The sequence below is a fragment of the Cyprinus carpio genome, chromosome B9 (assembly GCF_018340385.1).
Source record: "Cyprinus carpio isolate SPL01 chromosome B9, ASM1834038v1, whole genome shotgun sequence".
NCBI classification, from domain to species: Eukaryota; Metazoa; Chordata; class Actinopteri; order Cypriniformes; family Cyprinidae; genus Cyprinus; species Cyprinus carpio.
The window spans coordinates 16,984,054-16,998,544 of NC_056605.1; the positions used below are offsets into that span (position 1 = coordinate 16,984,054).

Consider the following 14,491-nt stretch of genomic DNA (forward strand, 5'->3'; position numbering starts at 1 on the left):
AGAAAGGGCTGCAAAATCTAAATAAAAAAGATCTAACAATTAACTATTAATAACCGGTGTCGATTGCAGCATTCAATTTACAGATTTGTTCACACCTGTCTGCAATGGCACATTACAATATGTAATGCAAAAACCTTTGTGCATCATCTGGAATCATACTGGATTTAGATGCTGCACCACTTGTTCGCAATTTAGACATACAGTATGTGGGTGTAACACCCAATATATACTGCATGCTGCAGTTTTGGGACAAAAATAAAATGCTTCTATTATAATCAGCAAGGTGTCAATAGTGTAAATAAGAAATTTATTGTGTAGTGTAGTCAACTTTGTTGATTATAATCATTTAATTGTTTACAGAAGTGCAGAACTCAGTGAGCTTGTGCTGAACTGCAGGGATCAAACATTGTGAACATGCAGTGACTGACAGCTTCGGTGATTATAATGGAAGTGCTCTAATGTTGTCAATAATATAGTACATAATTGATTTGAAACTTGAATAACTGCTTTTTGTGCTGTTTAGAGTCCCAATGTGACTATATTTACTGATGTTTAAAACAGCACTAAATGAATTCTTTCTGCATCGGAAAACTCAAGATGTGGGGCTATAGAAAAAAAAAAAATTGCAAAGTCTAAAGATTTTTTTTTTTTTACAAGTTCAACTTCTTTTAACAAACAATGACATGCATGAGACACTACAAAAGACATGAGACGTGAGCACAATGCTCAAACTTCCTTCTAGAGCATGTTAACATAGAAAAACAATGGACAAGCAGTGCGGTGGAATGCAAGGCCCCTAAGATGGCATGTAATAAATCACTTCAAGCAATCAATAATTATAACATATTTATGCAGTCCAACTGGCAACCAAATAAATCTGCATTTTGGTTCTCTTACCATATCCACTAATGCCACATACAGAAACATGCCAGCAGTAACAGCAAAGATCCAGCTGGTGACGTTGTGCGTGTACTGTCCCACAGCCGTGCCGATCACCATGCCGGCATAAGCCATCAGAGCAGAGAGGACGTTGTACACAATCGCTTGCTTCACTGACATCCCAGCCTTCAATAAAACGGCAAAGTCACCTGGAGGCAAACACAAATGTGCACTATTAATGTACAATAAACAATACAGCAGTGTGGGTATAGTTAGTATAGCCCATGCTAAACCTGACAATAACTGCAGTGAGATCGGACTGCCCTTCCCAATCCGTCCCTCAATCTGAGAATTTTTGCTTGTGTTTCAGCAATTCTATGCTGCTGCTCCTTTGTTCCTAATTACTGTATATATATGTGAGGTTCCTTAACGACCATTGGTTCTCTGTAAACTACACTGTGGATCTTTGCTCTGTGTCACCTGGCCCAATTAAACCAGTCGTCAAAGGCAATTAACGGCACTGCAGGGTAGTAAAAAACTCTTTATAATAGCTGTCTTTCTCTAGCCACAACATGGGGAGATAGATTCTCAGACAAAATAAAAAGAGCTGCTCCATCAAACGTTATTAGTGTTTTAGGAATCAAGTCCCATCACCTCCACTGGATGGCAGACAGTAAAGGTAAACAACATCAAATGCAAAAAGATCATTGTTACATCAAAGGCATACTCTGTTTATGTTACTTCTTCTGTGGTATTGTAATGTCTGGTTCTTTTGTTTAAGCCAAAAGGGGAATTTAAAAACTAGTGGCCCTCTAGACAGCAAACTCAAAACTTCATAAAAGCTTTACTGTGTTTTAAAAGTTGTATGTGCTGCTGTGTTGTATTCGTTCACCGTTTGTTTTTTATTCATTTAAACATGAAAAGGAGAGCACAGAAAAACAGCTGGAGCTCTTCGCCTTGATGTTCCAGAGTTGATGTTAATCGATATTGAATAAAGGAGACCTCACTGGCGATAAAACCTGCAGACTTTAAAAACAGGACCACCACATCACCCTAAAGCTAAGTCTGACATTTCTCACTGACATGTTTTCCACCTTTTCTCTGGGTTGAGGCCCATTCACACCAAGGACGATGTTACCAAGGATAAAGTTTTAATAATTATTCTAATTCTATGATAATAGGGGAATCCACACCACAGTGATAACGAAAATGACACAAAGGAATGAAATTGTTAAAATCACTTTCAGAATGTTTGTTGAATGAATAATAAAAACACTGACAGCCAATCAGAATCCACTTTAAAGAGCTCAAGCATTTAAAGGGACAGACATGACGAACAGAATATTATTGTTCGTTGATTTGAACGCTAATATAGTTTTCGTTCTTGGTGTGGACAGACTTTTACTTTTTAACTATAACTGCACACACATGTCAAATGTAAGAAAATGGATCTGCTATTTCAACATTTTGTCTCTCGACATACTGCAACTGGTTAAACCACTTACCTAGTTCATGGGGCAGTTCGTGACAGAACACAGCCACTGAAGTACTAATGCCACCTGTAATATTAGCACTGAAAGCAGCACCTGTAGGTGACAAACACAGTTCCTGAGATACAGAAACCCTTTTGAATCAAGACAAACAAATCTGCTAATGTTTTCAATCTACAGAAACTGACCTATAGCAAGTCCATCACTAAAGTTATGCATGCCATCTCCCATGATCACCATCCATGCTATGCTGGCAATGCCCGCATCTTTCATTTCCTGGTCAGAGTGACAGTGCCCATGGTGGGAGTGACCATGGCCATGTCCGTGTCCGTTCCTGTGTCCATGCTTTTTTGATTTTGCCTTTGGCCTACTGTCCTCTTCTGTTATTACTGGCTCCTTGTAGGGGGGATCTGAATCAGAGATGGAGACTGGTATTTTGCTGGGTGAATCCAGAGGTTGCAACTCCGTCATCTGAGTGTCATTGTGTCCGGCTTCACACATTGTACCTTCTCCTGCATGAAAAAAGAATGGAAGGAGTTACTCCAATGTCATAGTACACTGGCTGAACTGACTCAACCCCATTGGTCTCGGTCTTGTCTGACTAAACCATCCCTTGGACTCAGACTCAAATGAGCTGATCTCAACTACAATGCTGAGTTACATCTTAAGTTTGTTCTTCTAACATCCTTACAAAAGTGCAGTACATTGGAAGAGAATCGGGAACATCTCCTGGATATCCACACTAAAAAACTTTACTTAAAAGCCAAATAAAGTCTGCAGGGATTTGATGACGAAATGATGAAGACCCACCCTCTGTTAGAGGCTTCAGATGGAGCCACTCGGCATCTGAACGCCTGTTGAGTTTGTGGTCTGACAACTTCCTCCCAATCTTTGCCTGCTCTCCTTTCTTCTTCCTCTGGCAGAGGCTTCCCTGTGGAAGCAAGCACCTTTATAAGCACTAGGTTCTGAGAATAAAATCCAAGGTTGTTCTGCTGTGCACTAAAAGCCCCACTATTCGCAGCAATTATGGACTAAATTTTAGTCTTCCATAGCTCTCAGCTCTGTCAGTCCTGAACAAGCATGTGTGAAGTAAAAAGCAGCTTACTTGCCACTTTTGCAAGATTTCTAACACCTGTGTTTAAAACATTGTGGTGCCTCTCACCCTTTGGTCCCTGTAGTGTTTGAACATGCCAATGCAATGTTCAATGATGAAGAGGAGGTAGATTCCTGCTAGTGCAGTCAGTCCTTTCCAAACTCCATCAAACTTGGTCAGAAAAAACTCTGCAGGTTCTTCCTCCGCGTGTCCTCCATGGCTGTGATCATGGCCATCTTGAGACTGTAAGGCATAAGAAAGGTTTGATTCCCTGGGCTGTGTAGTTTGCACCTTTGCAACAGTTAAATCTTAGTTTGCCCCCAAAGAGTGAACTCACATGAGGGAGTAGATGCAGTAAGGCATCACCACTGAGGGTTCCCACTGCCAGTGCCACCAGGAAGGTCAAGAGAAACTTGAAGCAGGACTGGTTAAGGATGGGCACCAGAACAACCCCCAGCAGGGACAGCAGGCTGATGATGGTGATCGACACAAAGCCCCACATCCAGACCCAAACTACAGAAACACAATCCGTGGATTAGACCAGGACTCTTGTCACTAGACTCTAAGAGTATCAACTAAGGCAACTCTAGCAACATTATGGCTAAGCAATGATTCTCAACCATTTACTATGTCTGTTTACCCTCTTTACATGCTAGCAAACTACACAGATAATGAGAATTGTAGATGAGTGACTATACTTTGTAAAAACATAATTATACTAGTACAGGACCACTTGTACCTGAAGATGTTTCATCTTGTACTTCAGTCTCAACGTGGTGATAATGAAGGATGCAGAAGCGTCTGTCTATTTGATAGAGCAGTGCTGGACATAAATAGTTGAACTGCGCTGGAGATATGAGAGAATCCGAGCTCAGTCCGTACTGGTGCAGCAGTTCCGTTAAATTCAGACACTGAGGGAGAGACAGACAAAGAGTTTTACTTTGATTCATTGCTCGATTCTCCTTTATTAATTTTTCAACACATACAAGAAATATAAATCACATATAAAATACATCTAATATTAGTAACAGGAATGTGTGAAATCCACTAGTTAATGCCTGTCTGAAAAGTCTAATCAGCATGGTGGTTAGTTTAGTGTTAACTCCTAATTATGCTAATTAACCAAATAACCTCCAATTCCTAGTGGTGGATTAAGTACACAAATCAATGGCTTAATTAAATATTAAACATATAAGTACTCGTTTTCAATTATACTTGAGTGAAAGTAATAAAGTATTTGATTTTTAATGTACTTAAGTATTAAAATAATTTAAATATTAAAAGGTACTGATCGATGAACAATGCTTCATTACATTTTTATTTAAATATACTTCATCCTAAAATAAGTTAGATGGATGAAGACATTAAATGTATTGATCTGCAAATAAGAATGAAAAATAATTACCAAAAGATACATATCAATAATTACACATACACATCCTGCACAAAACATTACACTTCAATATACTAAAATTTCAGTTTAAGCTACTGATATTTAAAGCGTACAAACAAGAAAAAATAACAAAATATATTATAGTATTTAAAAAGGACAAAAAAAAGATTTAAAAAAAATGCTACAGAAGCAGAGAAGGGGCATGGGCACTAATCTGTTATTTTAACATTAAACGTTAAATTGGTTTATTACTGTACTCCACTGCTGATTCCACAAAACTATGAACTATAACAACTATGAATTATGCATTATAACAGATTCCCTGCTTAAAGCAGGTCATCTGAAGTTTGGCAGTAACTATTTTATTTACAAAGGAAGTGCTTTGATAACACTAAGTATTTCTACAACGTGGACTAATAGACCAAATAAGATAAACCATTTCAAATGATTCTTGAGACACATCTGAAGGGCAAAGCCAATCATAAACAACCACATAGGACAGACACTAAGATGTACCTCCTCATGTTGGTGAAGAACACCATGTGCATGGGATTTCACAGACAGATCTTCTCCTGGAACCTCCCTCCTGCCCCTCTGCGGCTGAATAGGGCTGTGATCCTGGCTGCTTTGGTCATGGTTATCTCTTCTTGTCTCCAGCTCGCCAGCTTGAGTAACACTGATGCTGGTCTTGTTGCGGCCTCGATGAGCTCTGGCTTTAGGTGGTCTGCTGTTTCTTCTGGGTTGTGTAGTGGGTAGCTCAGTTGGGGCAGAAGGCTGTATTCCGGGTGTGAGATGAGGGGCTGCTGTGTTGTGCTCCACGCTGTCAGGACCATGGAGATGAGGGTGGGGATGCTTGTGGTGATGGTGGTCATGATGATGGTGGTTTTGGTCACTGAGATCATTATTTTCTTGTGCATGTTCACTACTCTTTTGCTCAAGTTGGCCATGGTCATCTTGAGTATGAGGACTGTCCGTAACATGCCTGTGGATATGTTTGTGATCACTGTCTTTCTCATGTTCATGTTCATGTTCATGTTCATGTTCATGGTCATGTTCATGGTCATGTTCATCATGGTCATGTGCCCCATGATCATGTCCCTCAGATGCACTGTGAGTGGTGCTCTCAGTTCCGGTGCCAAGTGTTTTGCTGCACAGTAGCTCCTCAGCAGGGCCATGCTGTTCATTCTCATGGTGGGAATGTTGATGGGTCTTGTGTGATATGTGGGGCTTCTGATGATGATCTGGATGGCCAGCTGAATGCGAGTGCCGACCTTCCTGAACCTCGAGAACATCTAAGTGTGCCACATGATCGTGGCCCAGATCTTCATGCTCCAGCCCAACCACATGCACTTTGCCCAGCCCTAAACTCAACAGCAGACTCTGTAAGCCTTTAAAATCCAGACGATCCTTGTGGCCGTACCGACAGAACAACTGCTGGATGTAGTAACGTTGCTCGTTCTCTGCAGGTTCGCCATGGCTGCTGTGCACAAACTGGTCTGATAAACCCTCGCAGGACAATTTTGAAATCTGCAGGTCACTGTGAACGTGGTCGTGGTCACCGTGGTTGTGCCCATGGTGATGGTGGGACCCTCCTTCATGGCAGTGACTGCACTGATGGTACAGCAGGGTCAGCACGCAGAGAAAGCAGAATCTGGTATGTGTGTGAACTCTCATTATCTCCTCGCTTAGAAACCTCTGTGAAGAAACAGAAATCTAATTCAATACACCAGAAATACATCTACATTTTTGGTCACCCTTTATTTTAAGGTCCAATTCTTGGTGTTAACAAACCATTAACTATGACTTCTGCCTCAAACTCCTAATTTGCTGCTTATTAATAGTGAGTAGGGTAGTTGTTAAGTTAAGGTATTGGGTAGGATTAGGGATGTAGAATGATCATGCAAAATATGTGCTTTATAAGTACTAATAAACAGCCAATAAGTTAATAATAGGCATGCTAATAAGCAACTAGGTAATAGTGAGAATTGGTCCCTATACTAAAGTGTTACCAAATTGTTCTACAAAAATCAATAACGCTTAATGACAAACATCACATTAACAGACAGGAAACCTGGTCTCATCCTAATGTTTCAACAGCAGTATGAACTACTGGCCTTAAGTTATGGACTTTTACGGTAATCATCTAACCTATCTAGTTCTTTTTATTGTTGGGGTTTGATTTTTATACTCAAAAAAAAAACAAAAAAAAAAAAAAAACTTTCAGTCATGCTCATCTTTGGTAACTCCTCTGAAGGCATCATGAGTAAAACAGTTTCATATTTAAAGTGGCATGTACAAAAGACCTGGACCAAAACCTACTTTACAGAATGCAGATATTTGTTGCACTTAACTGACATTAATCACTTATTTAATTATAAAAAAAAATCTAAATGGGTTTTCATCTTGAGAGCCATGTTATTGAAGGATGAAAAAAAATCTAGATCTATCCCTTTTTTCCTTGGGGGCTGATAGATTCCCAGCTGGAAAAGTACTGAAGAGCCTTAATGGTCTCCCTACAGCAACTACTGTGAGCCTGAAGGGGAAAGTGTGATCAAACAAAACAGAGACCTCAGCATGAGAAAGAGTCTTTTCTTCCATCTGCATACAAGAGCCACAAATAAGAAAAATGTTTGTGAAATGGATCTGGGTGTGAGTGTTCCCAAAAGTTTTATACCAAAAGCACTGCCATTTTTTTCTGTAGCTTGTACTGCATACTATATTCTGCTAATAGGTTATAGCAGATTAAGCCAATATAACTTTTTCTAGAAATCTGGTATATTAAAAACAATATGCAAACACAACATACTTCAGCTTTTGCAGCGGACTTTGATGAGTTTATCATGTTGAGGAAATATGACATATACTGCGAATTGTGCTTACAGGAAAAAAATTGTACCTACACTAAGAACATAAGACATTTATATGCCTCAGAGTGTAAAACGTGAGGAATATATTGCAGTCAGATAATCATTTATCAAACACAACTTCCCTATTGGAAGGAATCATACGTCTGCCAAACAAAAGTCAATGCAAAGTTGAAAGTACATAAAGATCATAGCACTGCTGGGATACAATGGATTCAAAATTGAAATAAATAGTTTGTAGTTTTTTTATATATGTGCAAAACAATTAGCTTTCACAGATTTGCTATGACTTATGATTTCTTGCACTTAGGTTCCGAGAATAAAAAGAAAAGAAAAAAAAAAATCCCCCAACTACATGTGAACAAGTGTAAATCTACCACAACTAGGGTGAAAACTAAAACCTTTATACAAAAAAAAAAAAAAAAAAAATGAGCCATCCATATAATACAAAAGATTCTAATTTATTGAATGGATCTTTAAGTCAAAACATCCTGTAAGCAGTACTTACGACAGCCTGCGCTCCAGCCTGTTAAAGTGTGTGAACTTGAAGCGTGAAGGTGGTTAAAACATAGTATAATTATGATCCTTCCTCTTGACAGCACAGTGTTTATAAACATGAGAGTGGAGTAACCTCTGAACCCTTCAGGAGATAGGATGGGGCAGAAGTGCTGATAATCCTGCCTCACTGCGCTGGCTCAATATGCTCTTTGTTAGTTATATGACATCCCAAAAATGGCTGAACATTTTGTAAAATAAAAATCCTAAAACCAGCATAGTCATGTGCTGCAGAGTTATCATAAAACAAATGCTAGAAGACTAGAACTACTTCTGCTAGAAAAAACTTTTAATTCAGACTTAAAACGCCACTCCACTGTTCGCAAATGAATTTTCAGTTAAAATATGCCAATCACATTCTGTAGCGTCCTCATACATCATAACAGGGAGGGTTAAGGAGAGTTTCTGTTATCTGGTCATGTCATGAATGGAAGGAAGTCATGAAACTAAATTTTCTGTTTAAGTAAGAGTTAAACCTAACCCTTAGCCTATATGATGTCTTTAAAATTTACAAGCAAATCTGCATGTTTAGTGTTGAACCACCAATCCTTGCAGCAAATTTGGTGCAATTCAGAACAAATGCATGCAGTATCACAACAGATGATACTCTAGAGACATCATCAGTTCTTGTCTGCAGAGCCATTGTCTGGACAGAGTCATGCTTTCTGAACACTGTGTTCTGTTTGGATGGTAATGGGAAGGATAAACTGAAAGCTAATTTTTCCATAAGCTCACGTTCCACTAATCTATAAATGAGAAGAGCAGTGTGCCATTTAGTGAGGTGTGTCAATAGTGTCCTCACACACAGAGGCTGAAATCAGCACTTAGGGACTTTGGAATTGTGGTTGAGATTTTTCTTATTGCTGCATGTCTATGATGACCATAAACATAAAAGCCATCCGAAGAGGCCAACATATGGATTATTTTACCAAAGAATATTTACTTATATTTATTTATTGTATTAGCATCTCATATATCCCTGTATGTTATTACACTGTGATCCACCTTTGGCTATAAAAGTCTGAGCAGAAAACAATACCAATTAAAGGTATAGTTCACCCAAAAATGATAATTCTGTCATTAATTACTCACCCTCATGTCATTTCAAACCCGTAAGACCTTCGTTCATCTTCAGAACACAAATTAATATATTGATTAAATCCGAGAGCTCTCCGACCCTCCATAGACAGCAACGCAACTGAATGTGACATCAGTGGTTCAACCATAATTTTACAAAGCTATGAGAATACTTTGTGCGCTAACTTGCAAAGCAAACAAAAATAACAAAAATTCATCAATTCATAAACAATTCTCCTCATCCCATCTGCCGTGATACTCTTATGGAGAGTATCATGACGCATGCGTGTGGTGCTTCTGACACAGAACACGTCGTGTTACTCTCCATAATGGCGGAATAGAGTAACACATGGGAGAAGAATGGTTTGAGCACAAAAAGTATTCTTGTAGCTTTGTAAAAATGATGTGCTCCAAAGATGAACGAAAATCTTACTGGTTTGGAACGACGTTTGTCTTATGTGTTTTGATTAATGACAGAATTTTCATTTTTGGGTGAACTATCCCTTTTAAAATACTATATTATTATTAATATCACACTGTATTTTCCAATAAATATGTGCTTAAGTGCAGACAAAAAATATTTTATAGTATAGAATTTACTTGACACTATACGCGTTTTGGTGTATTTTCTCCTGATAACCCCCGAAAAGAACTTAAATTACACTTTCAGTTTTGATCGTACAGATAAGAGCAATACATCAGTCGAATCTGTAAAGGGTCTACTTTTTTTTGTATACAGACATAATAACAACAAAACTTTGTGCACTTATAAAATAAAGATAACAAACAAGGAGTGCTGTCTGCAGCCTTTGTCTGCGCTGATCTTCAGTTACAAATGCGTCATTAAAATGAACTGTAACTCAGTGAATACTCAACACAGAGACATGAGAGAGATATCTATAGAAAGCCTGACATGTCTACTTTTAAACTAAACAAGTGCTGCTGAAAACAAATATTCTGTGATAAAGTAATCCATATGAAAACAACGCGATGTCCGTTTTTCACGTCCCCCTTCATTATCTTCTAATGCGACCACGCCCCCGCGCCGAGCGCGCCTTTGAGATTCAAATGTTTCACTGAAGCGCGCGGCTTTTGAATACGCCCACACAACAGAAGACAACGCAGCGAGATTGTTCTTCAAGTTTTTTTTTATTTTACTGTTTGCTTCGCGATGAGAGGAGTAAGACATAATTCACCCCAAAAAGATGTGATGTGGTTGAGGATTTGAGATTTGGATTTCCTCAGAAAAAAAAGAATGAAGCACTTTATTCAGCAGAGATCATAAACATGAGTAAGTCTCTTATTTATTTATATACTTGTACTAGTTTTCACATAACGTGTAAACATTTTACTAGTTGGACTTTTTCCAAACTATAATTCCTGACTAAATGTATAATCAAGTGAAATATTATGAAGTTTCAATAACAATATACACTACTATACCATTCAAAAGCTTGATGTAAATAATATAAATGTAACAATAAATGTAACTGTAACAAATGTAACAATCATTGCTGTTCTTTCAATTTATCCCCGCTAAAAAAACCTGAAAAAAATATTCTCAGCTCTTTTCAACATTAATAATAATAATAATAATAATGATAATAATAATAATAATAATAATGATAATAATTATAATAATAACAATAAATGTTTTTTTGTAGAAAATAAGATTGTTAAAAGGATTTCTGAAGGATTGTGTGACTGGAGTAATGATGCAAAAAATTCAGTTTGAAAGTCAGCTTTGATTGTTCCTAATAAACTGTTTAACTGCACTCAAAAGTGAATATTAAATTATGTTGTGGGATAATTAAATATATTCTAAATAAACTACAAACATAAAATTATATACAGTTATTTTGTCCTCACATTCTTTCTTGTAACTCACCCCTCTCAGTGACACAGGTGACTGAATGGCTCATTATGCAGCTCATTATGCAGGCCTTTGTCTTCTCAGGTGTGAATTCATGATAGTTGACGCCTACTCGCATATGACTTTTACCAACAAAAAGTGTTTTAGAAAATTTAAATCAATATATTGTTTTCTGTAAGTGAGTAAACACAAGATGATTTTCACATCATTTAGAAAAAAAAAATTCTAGGCTACAAGCTCCAGTTCTCAAAATTCCTGGGAACCAATTTTCTATATGTGTTTTATTGCCTTATTCAAGTGATTTAACATTTTTAGTTTTTCACTAACCACGCATAACATTTTTTTTCTCAAAAACACAATCATGTACATACATGCTGCTCACATATTATTATAGCCTAGTTTGTGCTGATTACAGTGAGATTAGATTTTAGCCATTTAGATATTTATAAGAAACTGAAAAAAGCACAAATGTCAGGGCATGACAAAACTTCTCCAGGCCCCAAAAATACCCTTAGACTCCAGAGGGTTAAGTACAATTTGATGAATGGTAAAGCAAAAAAAGGAAATATGGTGTCTAAAACGCAAGTCTCTTAATTAAATTCTTGTTTTTAGAATGGTTGTAAAAAATCAATATTAGATTTGTAATCATGGTAATTTTAGGAGAAAAAAAACGGCACAATTTGTGTGATATTGATTAACTATATGCAGTGAAAGAACACACTCTAAATGCGCACTAGTCTAGACTTCATCACGTAATGTATGCCTGCACTCTGTAGGTGTGTTTTGTTTGTTTGTTTTTTCCAAATATCTGATCATTTCAAATTGCACATTGTTAAAAAAAAAACAATTAAAATATTATCGCAGACGATATATCTCACACACCCCTAACTCCAGGGGCCTGTTTCAGAAAGGTTAAGTGAAAACCCTATGTAAACCCTGAAATGAGGGAAACTCATTTCAGAATGGGAGGTTTGTCAAACCCGAGAAAGCAGGGTAAGTCAAGACCGTTTCTGAAAGAGAGGTATCTTACACTCAGAGTCAGTTACCATGGTAACTTACTCTGTGAACCTAACCTCATTCATTCATTCATGCTGCAAAAATACTTTTCTTACTGAGGATTATGCAATCTAAATAAAGTGTATTTTACTACAGTGGTCCCCAACCCCCAGTCCACGGACCGGTACCGGTGATCTCCGTTACAAGGAAATTTCAGCAATGGATTTCCACCACCGAAAAACCCTTGCTGTAACTCTGCTACAAGATTTATTTACGAAGAAAAGTAAAAAAAAACTCTGCAATGTTTGGGTGCACCCCATTTTTCAAAAACAACGGGAATTTCACCCCGAAGGAAGCTGATTGAGTTGGTTCTGGTGCTCTTGCGTCATTCTGAAAAGTTGAGATGTTTTGAACTAGATGCGGTGCGGACGCGCCTGGAGAAAACGAGCGTGTCGCACTGCGTGTGCGTTGATCCATTATAAGCATACTACAGTAGGTAGACATCCAAAATGGGTAATACCGCCGCGCGTACCGCCGCCGCAGGGCCGCGGCGTTAACTGCAAGTCAGTCGCGTGTTAAAATCATTCGCGAAACTACCGCCAGGTGGCGCAAAGGGACGGATTGCGAACTGAATGTAATTGTAAAAAAATGAAAGGAAGACGTTAAACAACAATAACATTATAATATACATTATAACATCCTTAAACGCCATTAAAAAAATAGGATAGTCTTAGACTACAATCTACTCATCAAAAATTTAAAGAAAGGCCTTTACACAAAGGCTCTTATGCATGCTATTGTTTTTAAACAGTATATATATATATATATATATATATATATATATATATATATATATATATATATATATATATATATATATATATATATATGGATTAAAATTTTTCATTTCGGTTCAGTCTTGGTTAAAAAAAAAAAAAAATAATAATAATCTTCAGGTTCCATTTGCAGAGCGAAATGAGAACGGTCCAGCATTTACAAATAATTCTTATTAACTCTGTTATAATTCTTGATTTTTCAAACTGCTAACATTTTGCATTTTTGAATTATGCCTTTACTGTGTGACCAATAATTGTGAATTGTGACTTTGATCGCGCTGGTGCCTCACGCGCACATATTCATTGGAAACAGCAGTCGTTCACCGAGCCATGCGGCGCGAGCAGCGGGCCACTTTGGCATATTTTTGCTAATTATGATTTTTTCCCATGGATACTGAAACATGTGTGAAATCCAAAGCCTATTTTACCTAATAAATAAGAGTTTAGCTTCAAATGGGCAACATGTTTGGATTTGTCCCGAATGAGAGAGATAAGCCCAACCTTACATTATGTATCGCTTTAAATTATTTTAATTATTAGTTTTTGTTGTTGTTTATAAGCCTATATTATTATATGGCCTGCTGCAATTATATTTTATCCATTAGAATTATATATTTGTAATTCTTGTTCTGTTCTGATAATTTTTTTACATTTAAAGGATTTGTTGTAAAGTGAAGGGAACTAAAAATGTCCTGTTGGTACATTAGCCTATAGCATTATTAGGCCTGCCGTTATTATTTCTGAATGTAATAAAATGCAACTCTCACAAATGTAATTTATTTTTTAGAGTGTTTTCGCGTATGTTTTTATCCAGCTTTATTTTTCCATTGCATCTAAAAATGACTTTGTGCATCACATTCACTTCGTGAACAAAACAAATATAACTTCAGATCCGCCTCTGGCGTTGCTCAGCTGTGGACGATTTCAAAATGTTTAATATAAAGGTTGCTGTCACATTTTATACAGGAATTGTTCGTTTAAAAAAAAAAAAAAAAAAAATTATATTGTTAGTTTTATGCTAACATGCAATCAAATCTTCGGATACTATATAAGATACAAGTACATTTAGGCTATTTAACATGCACTGTGACATTTTACCGTTTCAACTTAAACTCCTTGAGATTTTAAAGTCAGTTTAATAGTATTGAAATTCAAGTTGAATCTAGTATAAAAAAGGTCTTAATTGCTTAAATTATTTCTATGAATTAATAAGTTAGCATGACTTTTTCATCATAGCATTTTTTACGAGCTGTATTCGTTTTCTGAAACCAAGCACCCCACTTTTTTCTTTTTTAAATCTATGAATCGCTCGCATATCTCCTACAACCTACAAATAAGGGCTAATAGAGGTTCTTTCTTTCTTTATTTATAATGTTTATTCTTGAAGAAAATAAGTATTTATTATTTAATAAAATAAGGGACGATCCAAATATTT

At 37.0% G+C, this 14,491-nt stretch overlaps 1 protein-coding gene across 3 annotated transcripts in view; it reads right to left on the reverse strand.

Annotated features, from left to right (window-relative positions):
- The window catches only part of LOC109072078 (zinc transporter ZIP10-like), a 31,240-nt gene that overhangs the window by 2,612 nt on the left and 14,137 nt on the right, over positions 1-14,491 (reverse strand). For 2 of the 3 annotated variants that reach the window (XM_042731194.1, XM_042731196.1), the window contains exons 2-9: positions 5,372-6,550; positions 4,202-4,373; positions 3,800-3,975; positions 3,532-3,705; positions 3,180-3,300; positions 2,558-2,881; positions 2,385-2,465; positions 898-1,088 (exon numbers count right to left, since the gene is read on the reverse strand). In XM_042731194.1, the coding sequence (XP_042587128.1) occupies positions 898-1,088; positions 2,385-2,465; positions 2,558-2,881; positions 3,180-3,300; positions 3,532-3,705; positions 3,800-3,975; positions 4,202-4,373; positions 5,372-6,529 (2,397 nt within the window). In that variant the 5' untranslated portion in view covers positions 6,530-6,550. Of the gene's footprint in view, positions 1-897; positions 1,089-2,384; positions 2,466-2,557; positions 2,882-3,179; positions 3,301-3,531; positions 3,706-3,799; positions 3,976-4,201; positions 4,374-5,371; positions 6,551-8,227; positions 9,297-14,491 lie in introns of those variants that run through there. The other variant, XM_042731195.1, reaches the window with a different exon arrangement.